This window comes from Vigna umbellata, chromosome 1 (genome assembly GCF_029865625.1).
Source record: "Vigna umbellata cultivar VRB3 chromosome 1, Vumbellata_1.0, whole genome shotgun sequence".
NCBI lineage: Eukaryota > Viridiplantae > Streptophyta > Magnoliopsida > Fabales > Fabaceae > Vigna > Vigna umbellata.
In genome coordinates, this window is record NC_142165.1 from 35,596,978 (window position 1) to 35,611,659 (window position 14,682).

At 38.0% G+C, this 14,682-nt stretch overlaps 1 protein-coding gene across 1 annotated transcript; it reads right to left on the reverse strand.

Annotated features, from left to right (window-relative positions):
* Window positions 1-3,013: 3,013 nt before the first annotated feature.
* LOC148205244 (uncharacterized) lies at window positions 3,014-12,528 on the reverse strand. Its single transcript, XM_088104062.1, has 4 exons — window positions 12,133-12,528; window positions 4,204-4,551; window positions 3,867-4,004; window positions 3,014-3,784 (listed from the first exon to the last, which is right to left on the reverse strand). The coding sequence occupies exons 1-4, from the start codon at window positions 12,526-12,528 to the stop codon at window positions 3,014-3,016; spliced, it is 1,653 nt and encodes a 550-aa protein (XP_087960188.1).
* Between the last annotated feature and the right edge of the window lie 2,154 nt (window positions 12,529-14,682).

Sequence of the window (14,682 nt, forward strand, 5' to 3'; positions counted from 1 at the left end):
AATTACTAGGGGTTTTCCAAAACCGCCGGAACACTTATTTACCAGTATACTAATAAAAAAATCAGTCATGAACTAAAATTCTCTACAGAAGAAGAATCTAGTTCAGACTGAATGCTCATAGGAAAAACCGAACGGTCAATAATGACTCTCGGTGACAAACACAGAATTACGCAAAAAGTTGCAGACTTAAGATCAAACCCTATATAAACCCAGTTTACATTATTTATAAATCATCCACTCATATAAACAAACAATGTAGTAACACTAATACTTCATATTCATCAATTAATCAAACAAACATACAATCATTCAAAAAAAAGAATCAAAATCAAATTATATAAGCTTCCCTTACCTCGAAACCCATAGAATGCTAAGCTTTCACAGTATTGACTATACCCCAAGTAACTCCTAGACTTCCTACTAGATTCACTTCAAAACCGCAACTTGATCGGTCTAAATCAAAGTCCTTGACGCTGGTAGAGCTCAGACGTTGCCTGAATGGTGATCGGAAGAAGAAAAAGATGAGAATTCTTAGAGAGAAGATGGAGGAATCTAGAGAGAAGAAGGAGAAAATGAGGTTCAACAGTTTGCAGAAGAAGGGTGCATGAAGAAAGTGGCACCGAATTTTAAAATTTCAGCTTATATACCCCATGCACAAACCGATCGGTCCACTCTCCTGCAACCATTTGTCTTCCACTTACTGAGTTTCATTTTCCCTCTTACGGGCACATGGTTTCCACTATGTTGGGGAACTTAATGGCCTTGACATTATCCCCAACAACAAAAAATTTCGTCCTCGAAAATTAAGACTTACTAGAGAATAGGTGAGGACATAACTCCCTCATGACATCTTCTAATTCCCACGTAAAGTCACATGTCCTCTTGTCCCAGAACACTTTAACTAAATTGATGGTTTTGCCCCTTAGTTGTTTGGTTTGGCTTCCTTCTATACTGACAGGCTTCATCTCAACCGAACGGTCTTCTTTGATCTGAACGTCTTCTACTTCTAGCACATGAGAAGGATCTGTCATATACTTTCTGAGTTGAGAAACGTGGAAGACTTGATGAAGGTTGTATAATTAAGGAGGCAAGGCTATCTCGTACGCGACTGGTCCTATGCGCCTTAAAATTTGGTAAGGACCAATAAACTTGGGAGACAACTTCTTAGGCCGAATGGCTCTGCCAACGCCAGTAGTCGGACTTAGCCTAAGGAAAACATGATCTCCAACAGCAAACTTTAGAGGTCTTCTTCTTCTGTCAGCGTAAGATTTCTGCCTGCTTTGAGAAACTTTCAACCTTTCTTGGATCAACTTCACCTTTTCAGTTGTTTGTTGGATGACTTCCGGTCCAGTCAACACTACTTCTCCCTCTTGAAACCAACAAAGTGGTGTTCTACACTTTCTTCCACAAAGTGCTTCAAAAGGTGCCATTCTGATGCTGGACTATAAGTTATTATTGTAGGTGAATTCCACTAACGGCAAGACTTCATCCCAAACTCCCAAGTGATCTAAGACGCACGTTCTCAGCAAGTCTTCAAGCGTCAGAATTGTTCTCTCAGATTGACCATTTTTTTGGGGATGATAGGCTGAGCTCATTTGTAAATGGCTTCCTAATTCCTGCCGAAGTGATTGCCAAAATAAAGAGGTAAATCTAGGGTCTCGTCAAGAAAATGTGCACTCTTCGTCAACCGATCCACTATAATCCAAATTGTGTCATGGTTCTTGACCGTACGGGGTAAGTGGGTCACAAAATCCATAGCGATGCTATATCACTTCCATTCAGGAATTTCCAACTGTAGTAACAAACCGCCCGGTCTTTGATGTTCTGCCTTTGCCTTTTGACAGGTTAAACAGGAGGACACAAATCGAGCCACATCACTCTTCATACCCGGTCACCAAAAGGATTTCTTGAGATCTTAATACATCTTAGTCATGCTTGGATGCATGCTAAAACGACTTTGATGCCCTTCCTCAAGAATCAGTCTTTTCAGCTCTCCATCATTAGGAACACACATCCTACCTCTGAACCGTAAGAGACCATTCGTCCCTGTATTGAATTCCTTTCCTTATTTTGAACCGATCAATCCTTTAATCCTTTGTAAATCCACATCAGCCGATTGCTTCTCTTTAATTCAACCCAATAAGTCGCTTGGTAATCTAAGATTGCAGCACCTTATTCCGCTTAGTTCTAACTAAAACTGCAGTCTTAAATCTCTAAAGTTCTCCACCAGGCTTAGCTCTCTGATCATCATTGCCGAGACATGAACTGCTTTTCTGCTCAACGCGTCAGCCACTACATTAGTCTTCCATGTATGATAAATCAGTTCAAACTCATAATCTTTCAAGAACTCTAACCACCTTCTCTAGATCATATTTAATTCTTTCTGATCAAAGAGATACTTCAAACTCTTGTGATCACTGAAAACTTGGAACTGGGCTCCATACAAGTAGTGCCTCCAAATCTATAACGCAAAAACCAAAGCTGCCACTTCTAGGTCATGGGTAGGGTAGTTCTTCTCATGAGTCTTCAACTGTCGAGAAACATAAGCAACTACCTTTCTCTCTTGCATAAGCACACAACCCAATCCTTGGTGAGAGGCATCACAAAAGACTTCAAAAGGATTTCCAATGTCAGGAATAACAAATACTGGAGCGCTCGTCAATTTCTGAGTCAGTTCCTTAAAACTGGATTCACACCGATCGGTCCATGCGAAAGGGTGATCTTTTCTGGTCAGCTTAGTTAACAGTGCTACTATCTTAGAGAAACCTTCAATGAACCGCCTATAGTAGCCCGCCAATCCCCTAAAGCTTCTAACCTCAGTGACCGAACGAGGACTCTTCCATTCCATTACAGCTTGCACCTTTGCTGGATCCACTGAGATACCACCCGCTGATATGACTTGCCCTAAAAATGATACTTTCTCCATCCAGAATTCACACTTGGATAACTTAGCATATAAATTCTTTTCCGTGAACACCTCGAGCACTAACCTCAAATTTTCTTCATGTTCCTCTCAAGTCTTGGAATAAATGAAACTATCATCAATGAAAACCACTACAAACTTATCCAGGAAGGGTCTAAAAATGCGATTCATATAGTCCATGAATATGGCTGGAGCATTGGTAACACCGAACGACATTACTACATACTCGTAATGACCATATCTATACCTGAATGCAGTCTTCTGAACGTCTTCTTCCTTAACCAATATTTGATGATATCCTAACCTGAGATCTATCTTAGAGAATAAAATAGCCCCATGCAATTGATCCAGCAAATCATCAATTCTTGGCAAGGGGTACTTATTCTTCATTGTCAGTTTGTTCAACTGCCTATAATCCACACAAAGCCAAGAACTGCCATCCTTCGTCTTGACTAATAACACAGGAGCACCCCACAGTGACGCACTTGGCCGAATGAACTGCTTGTCCATTAAATCTTCAATCTGCTTCTTGAGCTCATCTAGCTCTGCTGTTGCCATTCGATATGGTGCAATAGAGACTGACCCAGATCCGGACACCAAGTCGATAGAGAATTCCACTTCTCTTGGAGGGGGTAATCCTGACACTTCTTCAAGAAAAACATCCATAAATTCGCTCACAACCGAACGGTCTCCACTCTGCCCTCGACTGACCGAACAGTCATAGTCCAACTCCTTTGACACCACGTCCACGTTCGAAAATACCAAGAAGCAGATGACACCCTCCATTATATCTATCCTTAATTGGCCGACTATCAAGGATGATTCCTTTTCTTCATTAGGAAATACCAACTTCTTCTCAATCTTTGAGAATACGATTGACAACCAACCAATCCATTCCTAAAATTACCTCTAAGACTTGTAGAGGCAAGCATATAAGGTTTACTTTGAATCTACGCCCGTCCATCTCAATCGGACATCTAATACATATAGTAGAAGTCCTAACTTCACCAACTGCTGGGGTTGACACCACCAGATCAAACTGCATATCACTCACCGACAATCCCAACTTCTCAACACGTGCCTTTGAAATAAAGGAATGTGTTGCCCCCGAATCAAATAACACACAACATGGCAATTCATACAATAGGCAAGAGCTGGTGATGAGTTTACCTGAGCTTGGTGCTTCAGCTCCTGTTATAACATAAACCCGACCGACCGCTTATGCTCGACCACCACTTCCCTATTGAAACCTCCCAACATTCGGCGGCCTCATCACAAACCTCCTTCCTAAGTTGTATTCTTTCTTCCAATGCCCATTCTTGTTGCATCGAACGCAAAACTTGGAGTTTCTCAATTGAGGACATGCAGACTTGTAATGGGGTGCTCCGTAATGAAAATAAGCCATCGATCCTTATTGTCTCGCATGACCGACCGAACGTCGAGCCAGTAGAAGGAACTCCCGAGCCAGTAGAAGGCGAAGGTCGAGTATAAGGAGTTCTCCTCAAACTGGGACTGTTTCGGGAAGGAATTGGTCCTCTAACGTTCATATGATGTTTCTTTCTTTGTAGTTCTACCTCTAACATGTTCTTTTCTAACACTTTAGCTCTTTCTACCATTGCAGGAAACGACTTCATACACAGACTTGAGATCAGTAATTTAAGATCACTTCTCAACCCATTCTCAAACTTCTGACATTGCCACTCTTCATTTGTTGCCATAGTATTAAACCTCACCAAATGCTTGAACTTATTGGTATATTCAGATACTGACAATAGTTGAAAAACTGTTATTTTCATGCTTAAAATTGATACTAAAAGCAACCTTTATACTTAGAAATTAGCTTGAAATCATGCTTTTCTTCATATTTTCATAAATAAGAGAGCTGGACATGTTTATGCTTGATTTCAGTGTTTTTGTGCAGGTTTTAAGGTGAATTTGGTGAAAGAAGTGAAGAAGGAGAGAGATGAAATCAGAAAAGACATCAAAAAGTGCAAAAGGAGAAGCCGAAGTCACCGCTCAACGGCAGTTTACCGCTGAGCGGCACTCAGGAAGTCACGAGAGGTCCGCTGAGGGGCAAAATGGCCGCTGAGGGAAAGAAACGACTCACGCACTTACCGTTGAGCGGTACTTTACCGCTGAGCGGCACTTTTATGGGCTTGGACCTAATTTTCTGTAATTTACGAATAATATATAAGCTTTAGGGTTTCCTAGGGTTAGGTATCTTTGGCAGAAACAAAGCAAACACTCTCTCTTCCACCCCTTGGGGTAGATTGGGAGATGGTGACAGCTCTCCTCTTCTCTTTCTCGGGTTTTTCTATCTCTCTCATTCTTTCATTGTTATTCATCTAGGTTCACCATGAAAATGGTGAACTAAACTTTGTTTGTTTGTTGGGGAATCAATGTAATTTTTTGAAGCTCTCATATATGGAATTTTTTTTTTACATCTTTTATTTAAGACCTATGCTTTCTTTCATCATTAGTTAGGGTTTTTCCTCTTTGCTTAATGCTTGCATTGTTTAACTCATTCGATGCATGAATATTGGTTTTGTCGATACGGGCGCGTACGGGGAAGTCTAGATCCGGGGAATTTCTCCCAATATTATATTGGTTGTCGTTAAGCTCCTGCACTTATGAACTGATCATTAGGAATGCTAGGAATTGTATGAACTCGTGATTAGGGAGAAGCCTTCTTGAAAGGTACTTTAGAGAGTGGCATTAACAATGATGATTTGAATGTTGAATTCCTAAAATATATGAGAGTGGATAAGATGAAATTGACCCCCAACAACATATTCATACATATATTTCATTGAAAGTGTTTATCTTATGATTTTGCCATTGATCAAAACTTCATGCATACATATTTAATTTTTGTCTTTTGCATATAAAATCCAAATATTTCGTCTTTAAGTCTTAGCTAATCAATAAACCACACAACTAAACTAGGCCGTGAGTCCTTTGGGAAGAACGATACTTGGTCTTACCAAGTTTATTACTTGAACGATTCGGTCATACTTTCCGATTGAAAAACAAGTTTGTGACATCATATTTTGGTGTTCATAAATTTGTCCATCAAGTTTTTTGGCGTTGTTGCCGGGGACTCGTGGTTTAACTGGTTAATTTGTGTGATTATTGATTATCTTTGACTTTTAATTTTGAATTTCTGTTTTTATTTTTTTCTATTTATATTTTTATTTTATTTTATTTTATTTTATTTTTATTTTTCTGTTTGCTGTTTTTATCTTCTCATCTCAAATCTTATATCTTCTCCTATATCTTTTTGTGCTAACCAAATATTCTAGGGTTTTGTGTTCTTGTGTATGCAGGAGGCAATTCGAACTAGGAGCAAGAAAACAACAGAACCTCTTCTTGAAGGTCTAGACGAGAGTAGACGGAGGAGAAGAATCCGAACATCTAGAGAACTTTTCCCTCCTCCTGAAACTCTGTTACAACCATCACCACAAGGTTCTGTTCATAGCACAGAAAATATGGAGAACAATAATATCAGAAGAACTCTTGCTGACTACACCAATATAGCTGGACCTCAGCACTTTAACAGTATAGCTAGACCTAGAGTCAATGCAGCTAACATGGAGGTCAAACCAGCTCTGATCCAACTGGTGAAAAGCAACCAATTTAATGGGTTATCTCATGAAAGCCCATATGAGCACCTCACTACCTTCAATGAGATTTGCAACACAGTCAAAATTAATGGGGTGCCAGATGAAGCAATCAAACTTAGTTTGTTTCCTTTTTCATTGGGAGGCAATGCTAAACTTTGGTTGAATTCTTTCCCAGAAGGAAGTTTCACAGAGTGGGAAGCAGTGGTAACAAAGTTTTTAAACAAGTACTTTCCACAATCAAAGGTGACAAAAGGCAAGCAAGAGATATCTTCATTTAAGCAGGGCATGGAAGAATCACTGGGGCATGCATGGGATAGATACAAAAGTCTGCTAAGAAAAATGTTCAAATATTTTGAAAACCCTTGTTGAAAAGCTTTACCTTGAGTTAAGTAGAAAATATTTTGTGGTATTGACAAATGTTCAAGTTTGGGGTTGTTGGAAAATAGAAAGGGAAATTGAAAGTATTGAGCTAAGAGCTAATAATTAAGTATGTGAAAAGAAAAAGAAAAAGAGAAAGAAAAGAAAAGAAAAAGCAAAGCTCAATGCAAAAGAAAGTTGGGAATAAATAAGAATGATTGTGTTTATATGTTTCTCTTAACTCAAGGGTTTTGTGATCTAGAAAAACCAATTTTCTTGTTAGCCCAGCCACGTTATAAGCCATAGAAAAGTCCTTGTGATGATGCTTGCTGGTAAGTGTTTTTGATTGTGGTTAAATGAAAGGCAAAGTTGATTCATGTGATATTGTAATAGTAGAGTGAATGAGTGAATATCTCCTATACACTTGTGTGTTTGAGTGAAACACTTTATCTAGTGAGGATAGATTCCATGAACACATAAGAACATCTTTGCTTAGTTAATTGATCATTCATGAAAATAGCATTTGTTGGATAGTATGTGTTTGAGTGATCACTAAAAGCATGTGCACATCTTGATTGAAGTCTTGATGATTAGCTAAATTGAGTATTTACTTGTCTTGAAAGAAGGATTTTTGAATGTGGTGAACCATTATATGGATTGATGGAAGATTGAGTTACATCTTGTTTGCTTGAGGACAAGCAAAGTTTTAAGTTTGGGGTTGTGATAACGGTTGAAAACCCGTTATTTTTATGCTTAAATTTGATACCAAAAGCAACCTTTAAGACTTAGAAACTAGCTTGAACTCATGTTTTTGCTTGAGTTTTGAGAATAAGAGAGTTAAAAGTGAATTTAATGGTTTTATGCAAGATTCCCTTGATTTTGTAGGCTAATTGAATGATTTGAAAGAAGAATTGAAATACCGAATGATTGGAGTGCTGAAAAGTCAACCAGAAACCAGAAAAGTCAACCAGTCAACCAGAAAAGTCAACCAGTCAACCAGAAAAGTCAACCAGTCAACCAGAATGCTGAAAAACCAACCAGAACGCAGAAAACGTGTGACCGAGTGGCGCTGAGCGGTAAAATACCGCTGAGCGGCACTTTTCAGGTGCCAAAATCACCGCTGAGGGGCAAAAACAGCAGCTGGGGGCAAAATGGATCATGCGGTATTACCGCTCAACGGTAAAATACCGCTGAGCGCCATTCTAAGTGGGCTTGGACCGGTTTTCTTTTGTTTTTATGGGCTTGGACTTGTTTTATGTTATTTTTATGCCCTATTTAAGGACTTGCACGTCCTAGGGTTTGTATCTTTTGCAGAAACAAAGCAAACACTCTCTCTTCCACCCCTTGGGGTAGATTGGGAGATGGTGACAGCTCTCCTCTTCTCTTTCTCGGGTTTTTCTATCTCTCTCATTCTTTCATTGTTATTCATCTAGGTTCACCATGAAAATGGTGAACTAAACTTTGTTTGTTTGTTGGGGAATCAATGTAATCTTTTGAAGCTCTCATATATGGAATTTGTTTTTACATCTTTTATTTAAGACCTATGCTTTCTTTCATCATTAGTTAGGGTTTTTCCTCTTTGCTTAATGCTTGCATTGTTTAACTCATTCGATGCATGAATATTGGTTTTGTCGATACGGGCGCGTACGGGGAAGTCTAGATCCGGGGAATTTCTCCCAATATTATATTGGTTGTCGTTAAGCTCCTGCACTTATGAACTGATCATTAGGAATGCTAGGAATTGTATGAACTCGTGATTAGGGAGAAGCCTTCTTGAAAGGTACTTTAGAGAGTGGCATTAACAATGATGATTTGAATGTTGAATTCCTAAAATATATGAGAGTGGATAAGATGAAATTGACCCCCAACAACATATTCATACATATATTTCATTGAAAGTGTTTATCTTATGATTTTGCCATTGATCAAAACTTCATGCATACATATTTAATTTTCGTCTTTTGCATATAAAATCCAAATATTTCGTCTTTAAGTCTTAGCTAATCAATAAACCACACAACTAAACTAGGCCGTGAGTCCTTTGGGAAGAACGATACTTGGTCTTACCAAGTTTATTACTTGAACGATTCGGTCATACTTGCCGATTGAAAAACAAGTTTGTGACATCATATTTTGGTGTTCATAAATTTGTCCATCAAGTTTTTTGGCGCTGTTGCTGGGGACTCGTGGTTTAACTGGTTAATTTGTGTGATTATTGATTATCTTTGACTTTTAATTTTGAATTTCTGTTTTTATTTTGAATTTCTGTTTTTATTTTTTTCTATTTATATTTATATTTTATTTTATTTTCTGTTTTTATTTTTATTTTTCTGTTTTTTGTTTTTATCTTCTCATCTCAAATCTTATATCTTCTCCTATATCTTTTTGTGCTAACCAAATATTCCAGGGTTTTGTGTTCTTGTGTATGCAGGAGGCAATTCGAACTAGGAGCAAGAAAACAACAGAACCTCTTCTTGAAGGTCTAGACGAGAGTAGACGGAGGAGAAGAATCCGAACATCTAGAGAACTTTTCCCTCCTCCTGAAACTCTGTTACAACCATCACCACAAGGTTCTGTTCATAGCACAGAAAATATGGAGAACAATAATATCAGAAGAACTCTTGCTGACTACACCAATATAGCTGGACCTCAGCACTTTAACAGTATAGCTAGACCTAGAGTCAATGCAGCTAACATGGAGGTCAAACCAGCTCTGATCCAACTGGTGAAAAGCAACCAATTTAATGGGTTATCTCATGAAAGCCCATATGAGCACCTCACTACCTTCAATGAGATTTGCAACACAGTCAAAATTAATGGGGTGCCAGATGAAGCAATCAAACTTAGTTTGTTTCCTTTTTCATTGGGAGACAATGCTAAACTTTGGTTGAATTCTTTCCCAGAAGGAAGTTTCACAGAGTGGGAAGCAGTGGTAACAAAGTTTTTAAACAAGTACTTTCCACAATCAAAGGTGACAAAAGGCAAGCAAGAGATATCTTCATTTAAGCAGGGCATGGAAGAATCACTGGGGCATGCATGGGATAGATACAAAAGTCTGCTAAGAAAAATGTTCAAATATTTTGAAAACCCTTGTTGAAAAGCTTTACCTTGAGTTAAGTAGAAAATATTTTGTGGTATTGACAAATGTTCAAGTTTGGGGTTGTTGGAAAATAGAAAGGGAAATTGAAAGTATTGAGCTAAGAGCTAATAATTAAGTATGTGAAAAGAAAAAGAAAAAGAGAAAGAAAAGAAAAGAAAAAGCAAAGCTCAATGCAAAAGAAAGTTGGGAATAAATAAGAATGATTGTGTTTATATGTTTCTCTTAACTCAAGGGTTTTGTGATCTAGAAAAACCAATTTTCTTGTTAGCCCAGCCACGTTATAAGCCATAGAAAAGTCCTTGTGATGATGCTTGCTGGTAAGTGTTTTTGATTGTGGTTAAATGAAAGGCAAAGTTGATTCATGTGATATTGTAATAGTAGAGTGAATGAGTGAATATCTCCTATACACTTGTGTGTTTGAGTGAAACACTTTATCTAGTGAGGATAGATTCCATGAACACATAAGAACATCTTTGCTTAGTTAATTGATCATTCATGAAAATAGCATTTGTTGGATAGTATGTGTTTGAGTGATCACTAAAAGCATGTGCACATCTTGATTGAAGTCTTGATGATGAGCTAAATTGAGTATTTACTTGTCTTGAAAGAAGAATTTTTGAATGTGGTGAACCATTATATGGATTGATGGAAGATTGAGTTACATCTTGTTTGCTTGAGGACAAGCAAAGTTTTAAGTTTGGGGTTGTGATAACGGTTGAAAAACCGTTATTTTTATGCTTAAATTTGATACCAAAAGCAACCTTTAAGACTTAGAAACTAGCTTGAACTCATGTTTTTGCTTGAGTTTTGAGAATAAGAGAGTTAAAAGTGAATTTAATGGTTTTATGCAAGATTCCCTTGATTTTGTAGGCTAATTGAATGATTTGAAAGAAGAATTGAAATACCGAATGATTGGAGTGCTGAAAAGTCAACCAGTCAACCAGAAAAGTCAACCAGTCAACCAAAAAAGTCAACCAGTCAACCAGAATGCTGAAAAACCAACCAGAACGCAGAAAACGTGTGACCGAGTGGCGCTGAGCGGTAAAATACCGCTGAGCGGCACTTTTCAGGTGCCAAAATCACCGCTGAGGGGCAAAAACAGCAGCTGGGGGCAAAATGGATCATGCGGTATTACCGCTCAACGGTAAAATACCGCTGAGCGCCATTCTAAGTGGGCTTGGACCGGTTTTCTTTTGTTTTTATGGGCTTGGACTTGTTTTATGTTATTTTTATGCCCTATTTAAGGACTTGCACGTCCTAGGGTTTGTATCTTTGGCAGAAACAAAGCAAACACTCTCTCTTCCACCCCTTGGGGTAGATTGGGAGATGGTGACAGCTCTCCTCTTCTCTTTCTCGGATTTTTCTATCTCTCTCATTCTTTCATTGTTATTCATCTAGGTTCACCATGAAAATGGTGAACTAAACTTTGTTTGTTTGTTGGGGAATCAATGTAATCTTTTGAAGCTCTCATATATGGAATTTGGTTTTACATCTTTTATTTAAGACCTATGCTTTCTTTCATCATTAGTTAGGGTTTTTCCTCTTGGCTTAATGCTTGCGTTGTTTAACTCATTCGATGCATGATTATTGGTTTTGTCGATACGGGCGCGTACGGGGAAGTCTAGATCCGGGGAATCTCTCCCAATATTATATTGGTTGTCGTTAAGCTCCTGCACTTATGAACTAATTATTAGGAATGCTAGGAATTGTATGAACTCGTAATTAGGGAGAAGCCTTCTTGAAAGGTACTTTAGAGAGTGGCATTAACAATGATGATTTGAATGTTGAATTCCTAAAATATATGAGAGTGGATAAGATGAAATTGACCCCCAACAACATATTCATACATATATTTCATTGAAAGTGTTTATCTTTTGCTTTTGCCATTGATCAAAACTTCATGCATATATATTTAATTTTCGTCTTTTGCATATAAAAATCCAAATATTTCGTCTTTAAATCTTAGCTAATCAATAAACCACACAACTAAACTAGGCCGTGAGTCCTTTGGGAAGAACGATACTTGGTCTTACCAAGTTTATTACTTGAACGATTCGGTCATACTTGCCGATGGAAAAACAAGTTTGTGACATCATATTTTGGTGTTCATAAATTTGTCCATCAGATACCGACATCCCTTCTTGTACCAACTGAAGAAATTTCACCTCTTTAGCGAACCGAACGCTATCCGGGAAGTATTCTTCATAAAGCTTGCTTCGGAAAACTTCCCAAGAGATGAGAGCTTGACTATCTTCTAATATCATCTTCATGCTATTCCACCAATGACTGGCCTCCCCAATCAAAAGATACTCATCATATTCCAACCTATTGTCATTCGGACACCTTTTGGCATTGTATATCCTCTCCATGTCACGCAACCACTGATCGGCTTCATCAAGAAGGCACTTCTCATTAAATTTGGCTGAGTGATGTCGGAGAAAGCTCTCTAAGCTCCACTCGGTTTGATGAGTAGTAGTGGAAGAAGATGGTCCAGCTGTACTTCTATTATTTGTTATTATATCCATGAGTTACCTCGACGTTACCTCTGTAGTTACTGTGGCAGCTTCCAGATTCTGCAAAGCGACTATATTTTGTTGCACTAGCGCAACATTCTGTTGCTGCAACGCAGCTACCACTGATTCCAACAGTTTGGTGTTATTAGATGCATCCTGATCGGTAGGTAGAGGAGGAAGAGGTCTAGGAGCCATCTTCTCTGATTAATAGAGAAAAAAAACCATCAGTTTAATTCAAAGAGTTAGAAACACTATATAACCGAATACTAAGTACACATCAAAAGCATAGTATACTCAACCTACAGTTTCTAAGGAACAAACTGCTATGATACCATTAAATGTAACATCCCAAAAAATACAGTGTAAAATCATATCATAGAATAATCACATATTAATAATATTACAGTTCAATTCTGCAAAAGAAGGAGTACGAACATGGCCGGACGACCTTACAAAAATACCATAGAATTTAAAACTTTACATAAAAAAGAAGTAGACCGAATGGTTCCCAAAACTATGCTTATACTGAATAGTTATACAAAATGAACATCTTTAATTGTCGAACGATCTTAAGGTTCAGCCTTAACTTCCTGTGCTTCTTCCAAAGCTTCTTCCAGCAAACACTCGTCCCCTTCTGCTCACATCCACAAGATGATCATTGCAACAAGAATGACGACCGAACAGACAATACAGACAAGACAGGAAATAGGGTAAGCTTATGTAATTTAATTAATTTAGAAAACATAGAATTCACACAAATCTAAGATAAAATCCATGGGTCAATCATGCATCAACCAATCATACATTTCCAACCATAACCATACAGTAATGCATGCAACGACCGATCCCTTGACTCTGACTGTATAGACTGTATGAATTCTGTGTAGCTACGGCGTTTTTGCACCCGGGTGATGTAATAGCTGGGATGCCCTCAAGGTTAGTCCGTTCCGCCCAAGTTCACCTTATGGACTAGGACCTCCTGCCATTCTCACACATGACTTACTCATCTCTACTTGGGAATGGGTAATCACAGAATATCAAGATAAACACTAGATAAGGATAACCAGATTTATACTCTACCATTCAATAACCAATCCTGAGATATTCCTCCCTGGAATACTCTTTCATTTCCATACTATTCCATTCATATCACATTTTAAATACCATCATATTTCATCAATATAGTCAAACCGAAACCCAGAAAACAAGATACCATCTTGGAACAAAATCGAGCGAGAGAATATTGTTTAGACTAACATAACCGAACCCTTATAAGACTGAGCGGTCTTTCACTTATCTACAGAACAGGACCGAACAGTCCATACTTGGTAAGACTCATCAGAAGCCTAACACTTATGATAATACGGAATGTTTACTCGCTACTCAACAATTATGACCGACCGATCTTTACTATAGAGAACTTCAAGAATGTTTGGAATACTATAGAATACATATAATTAAACTTAACCGAAAATAATGAATTCTTTTATCAGAGACCTAAGGGTTTAAACCAAACACTACAAACCATGGCCTAACACTATTGAGTTCGGACGAACACTCTTAATACCTAATGCAGATATATTAAGGAATGTTATAAGACCAAACGCTTAGTTTAAATCCGAGCACTATTGAGACGGAACACCTGGTCTATGACCGAGCACTACTGAGACCGAGCACCTGGTTTATGATCGAGTACTACTGAGACCGAGCACCTGGTCTATGACCGAGCACTACTGAGACCGAGCGCTTAATTCAAGACCGAACGCTTAATTCAAGACCAAGCACTATTGAGCTTATACCATGAAGGAATATATTCTAAATACAATTACATATAACTTATTTTCAATAACGGATAACTATAATATCTACGACTTTAAATATTATTGAATACCTCAACTAAGTTGATTACGAAATATAAATAGAAAGTTATACTTAGACCGAACGCTTATTTACCAGTATAGTAATAGAAAAATCGATTGATCATGAACTAAAATTCTCTATAGAAGAAGAATCCAGTTCAGACCGAATACTCAAAGGAAAAACCGAACGGTCAATAATGACTCTAGGTGACAAACACAAAATTACGCAAAAACTTGCAGACTTAAGATCAAACCCTATATCAACCCAGTTTACATTCTTTATAAATCATCCACTCATATAAACAAA

Bases quoted from the DNA above. Each gene is read 5' to 3' on its own strand.
- LOC148205244 (XM_088104062.1), bottom strand. From the start codon at position 12,528: ATGGATATAATAACAAATAATAGAAGTACAGCTGGACCATCTTCTTCC. The intron at 4,552-12,132 runs GTATCTGATGGA...CTGTGTATGAAG, and splicing joins TGGTACAAGAAGGGATGTCG to TCGTTTCCTGCAATGGTAGA. The intron at 3,785-3,866 runs GTAAACCTTATA...GTATTCTCAAAG, and splicing joins TGGACGGGCGTAGATTCAAA to ATTGAGAAGAAGTTGGTATT.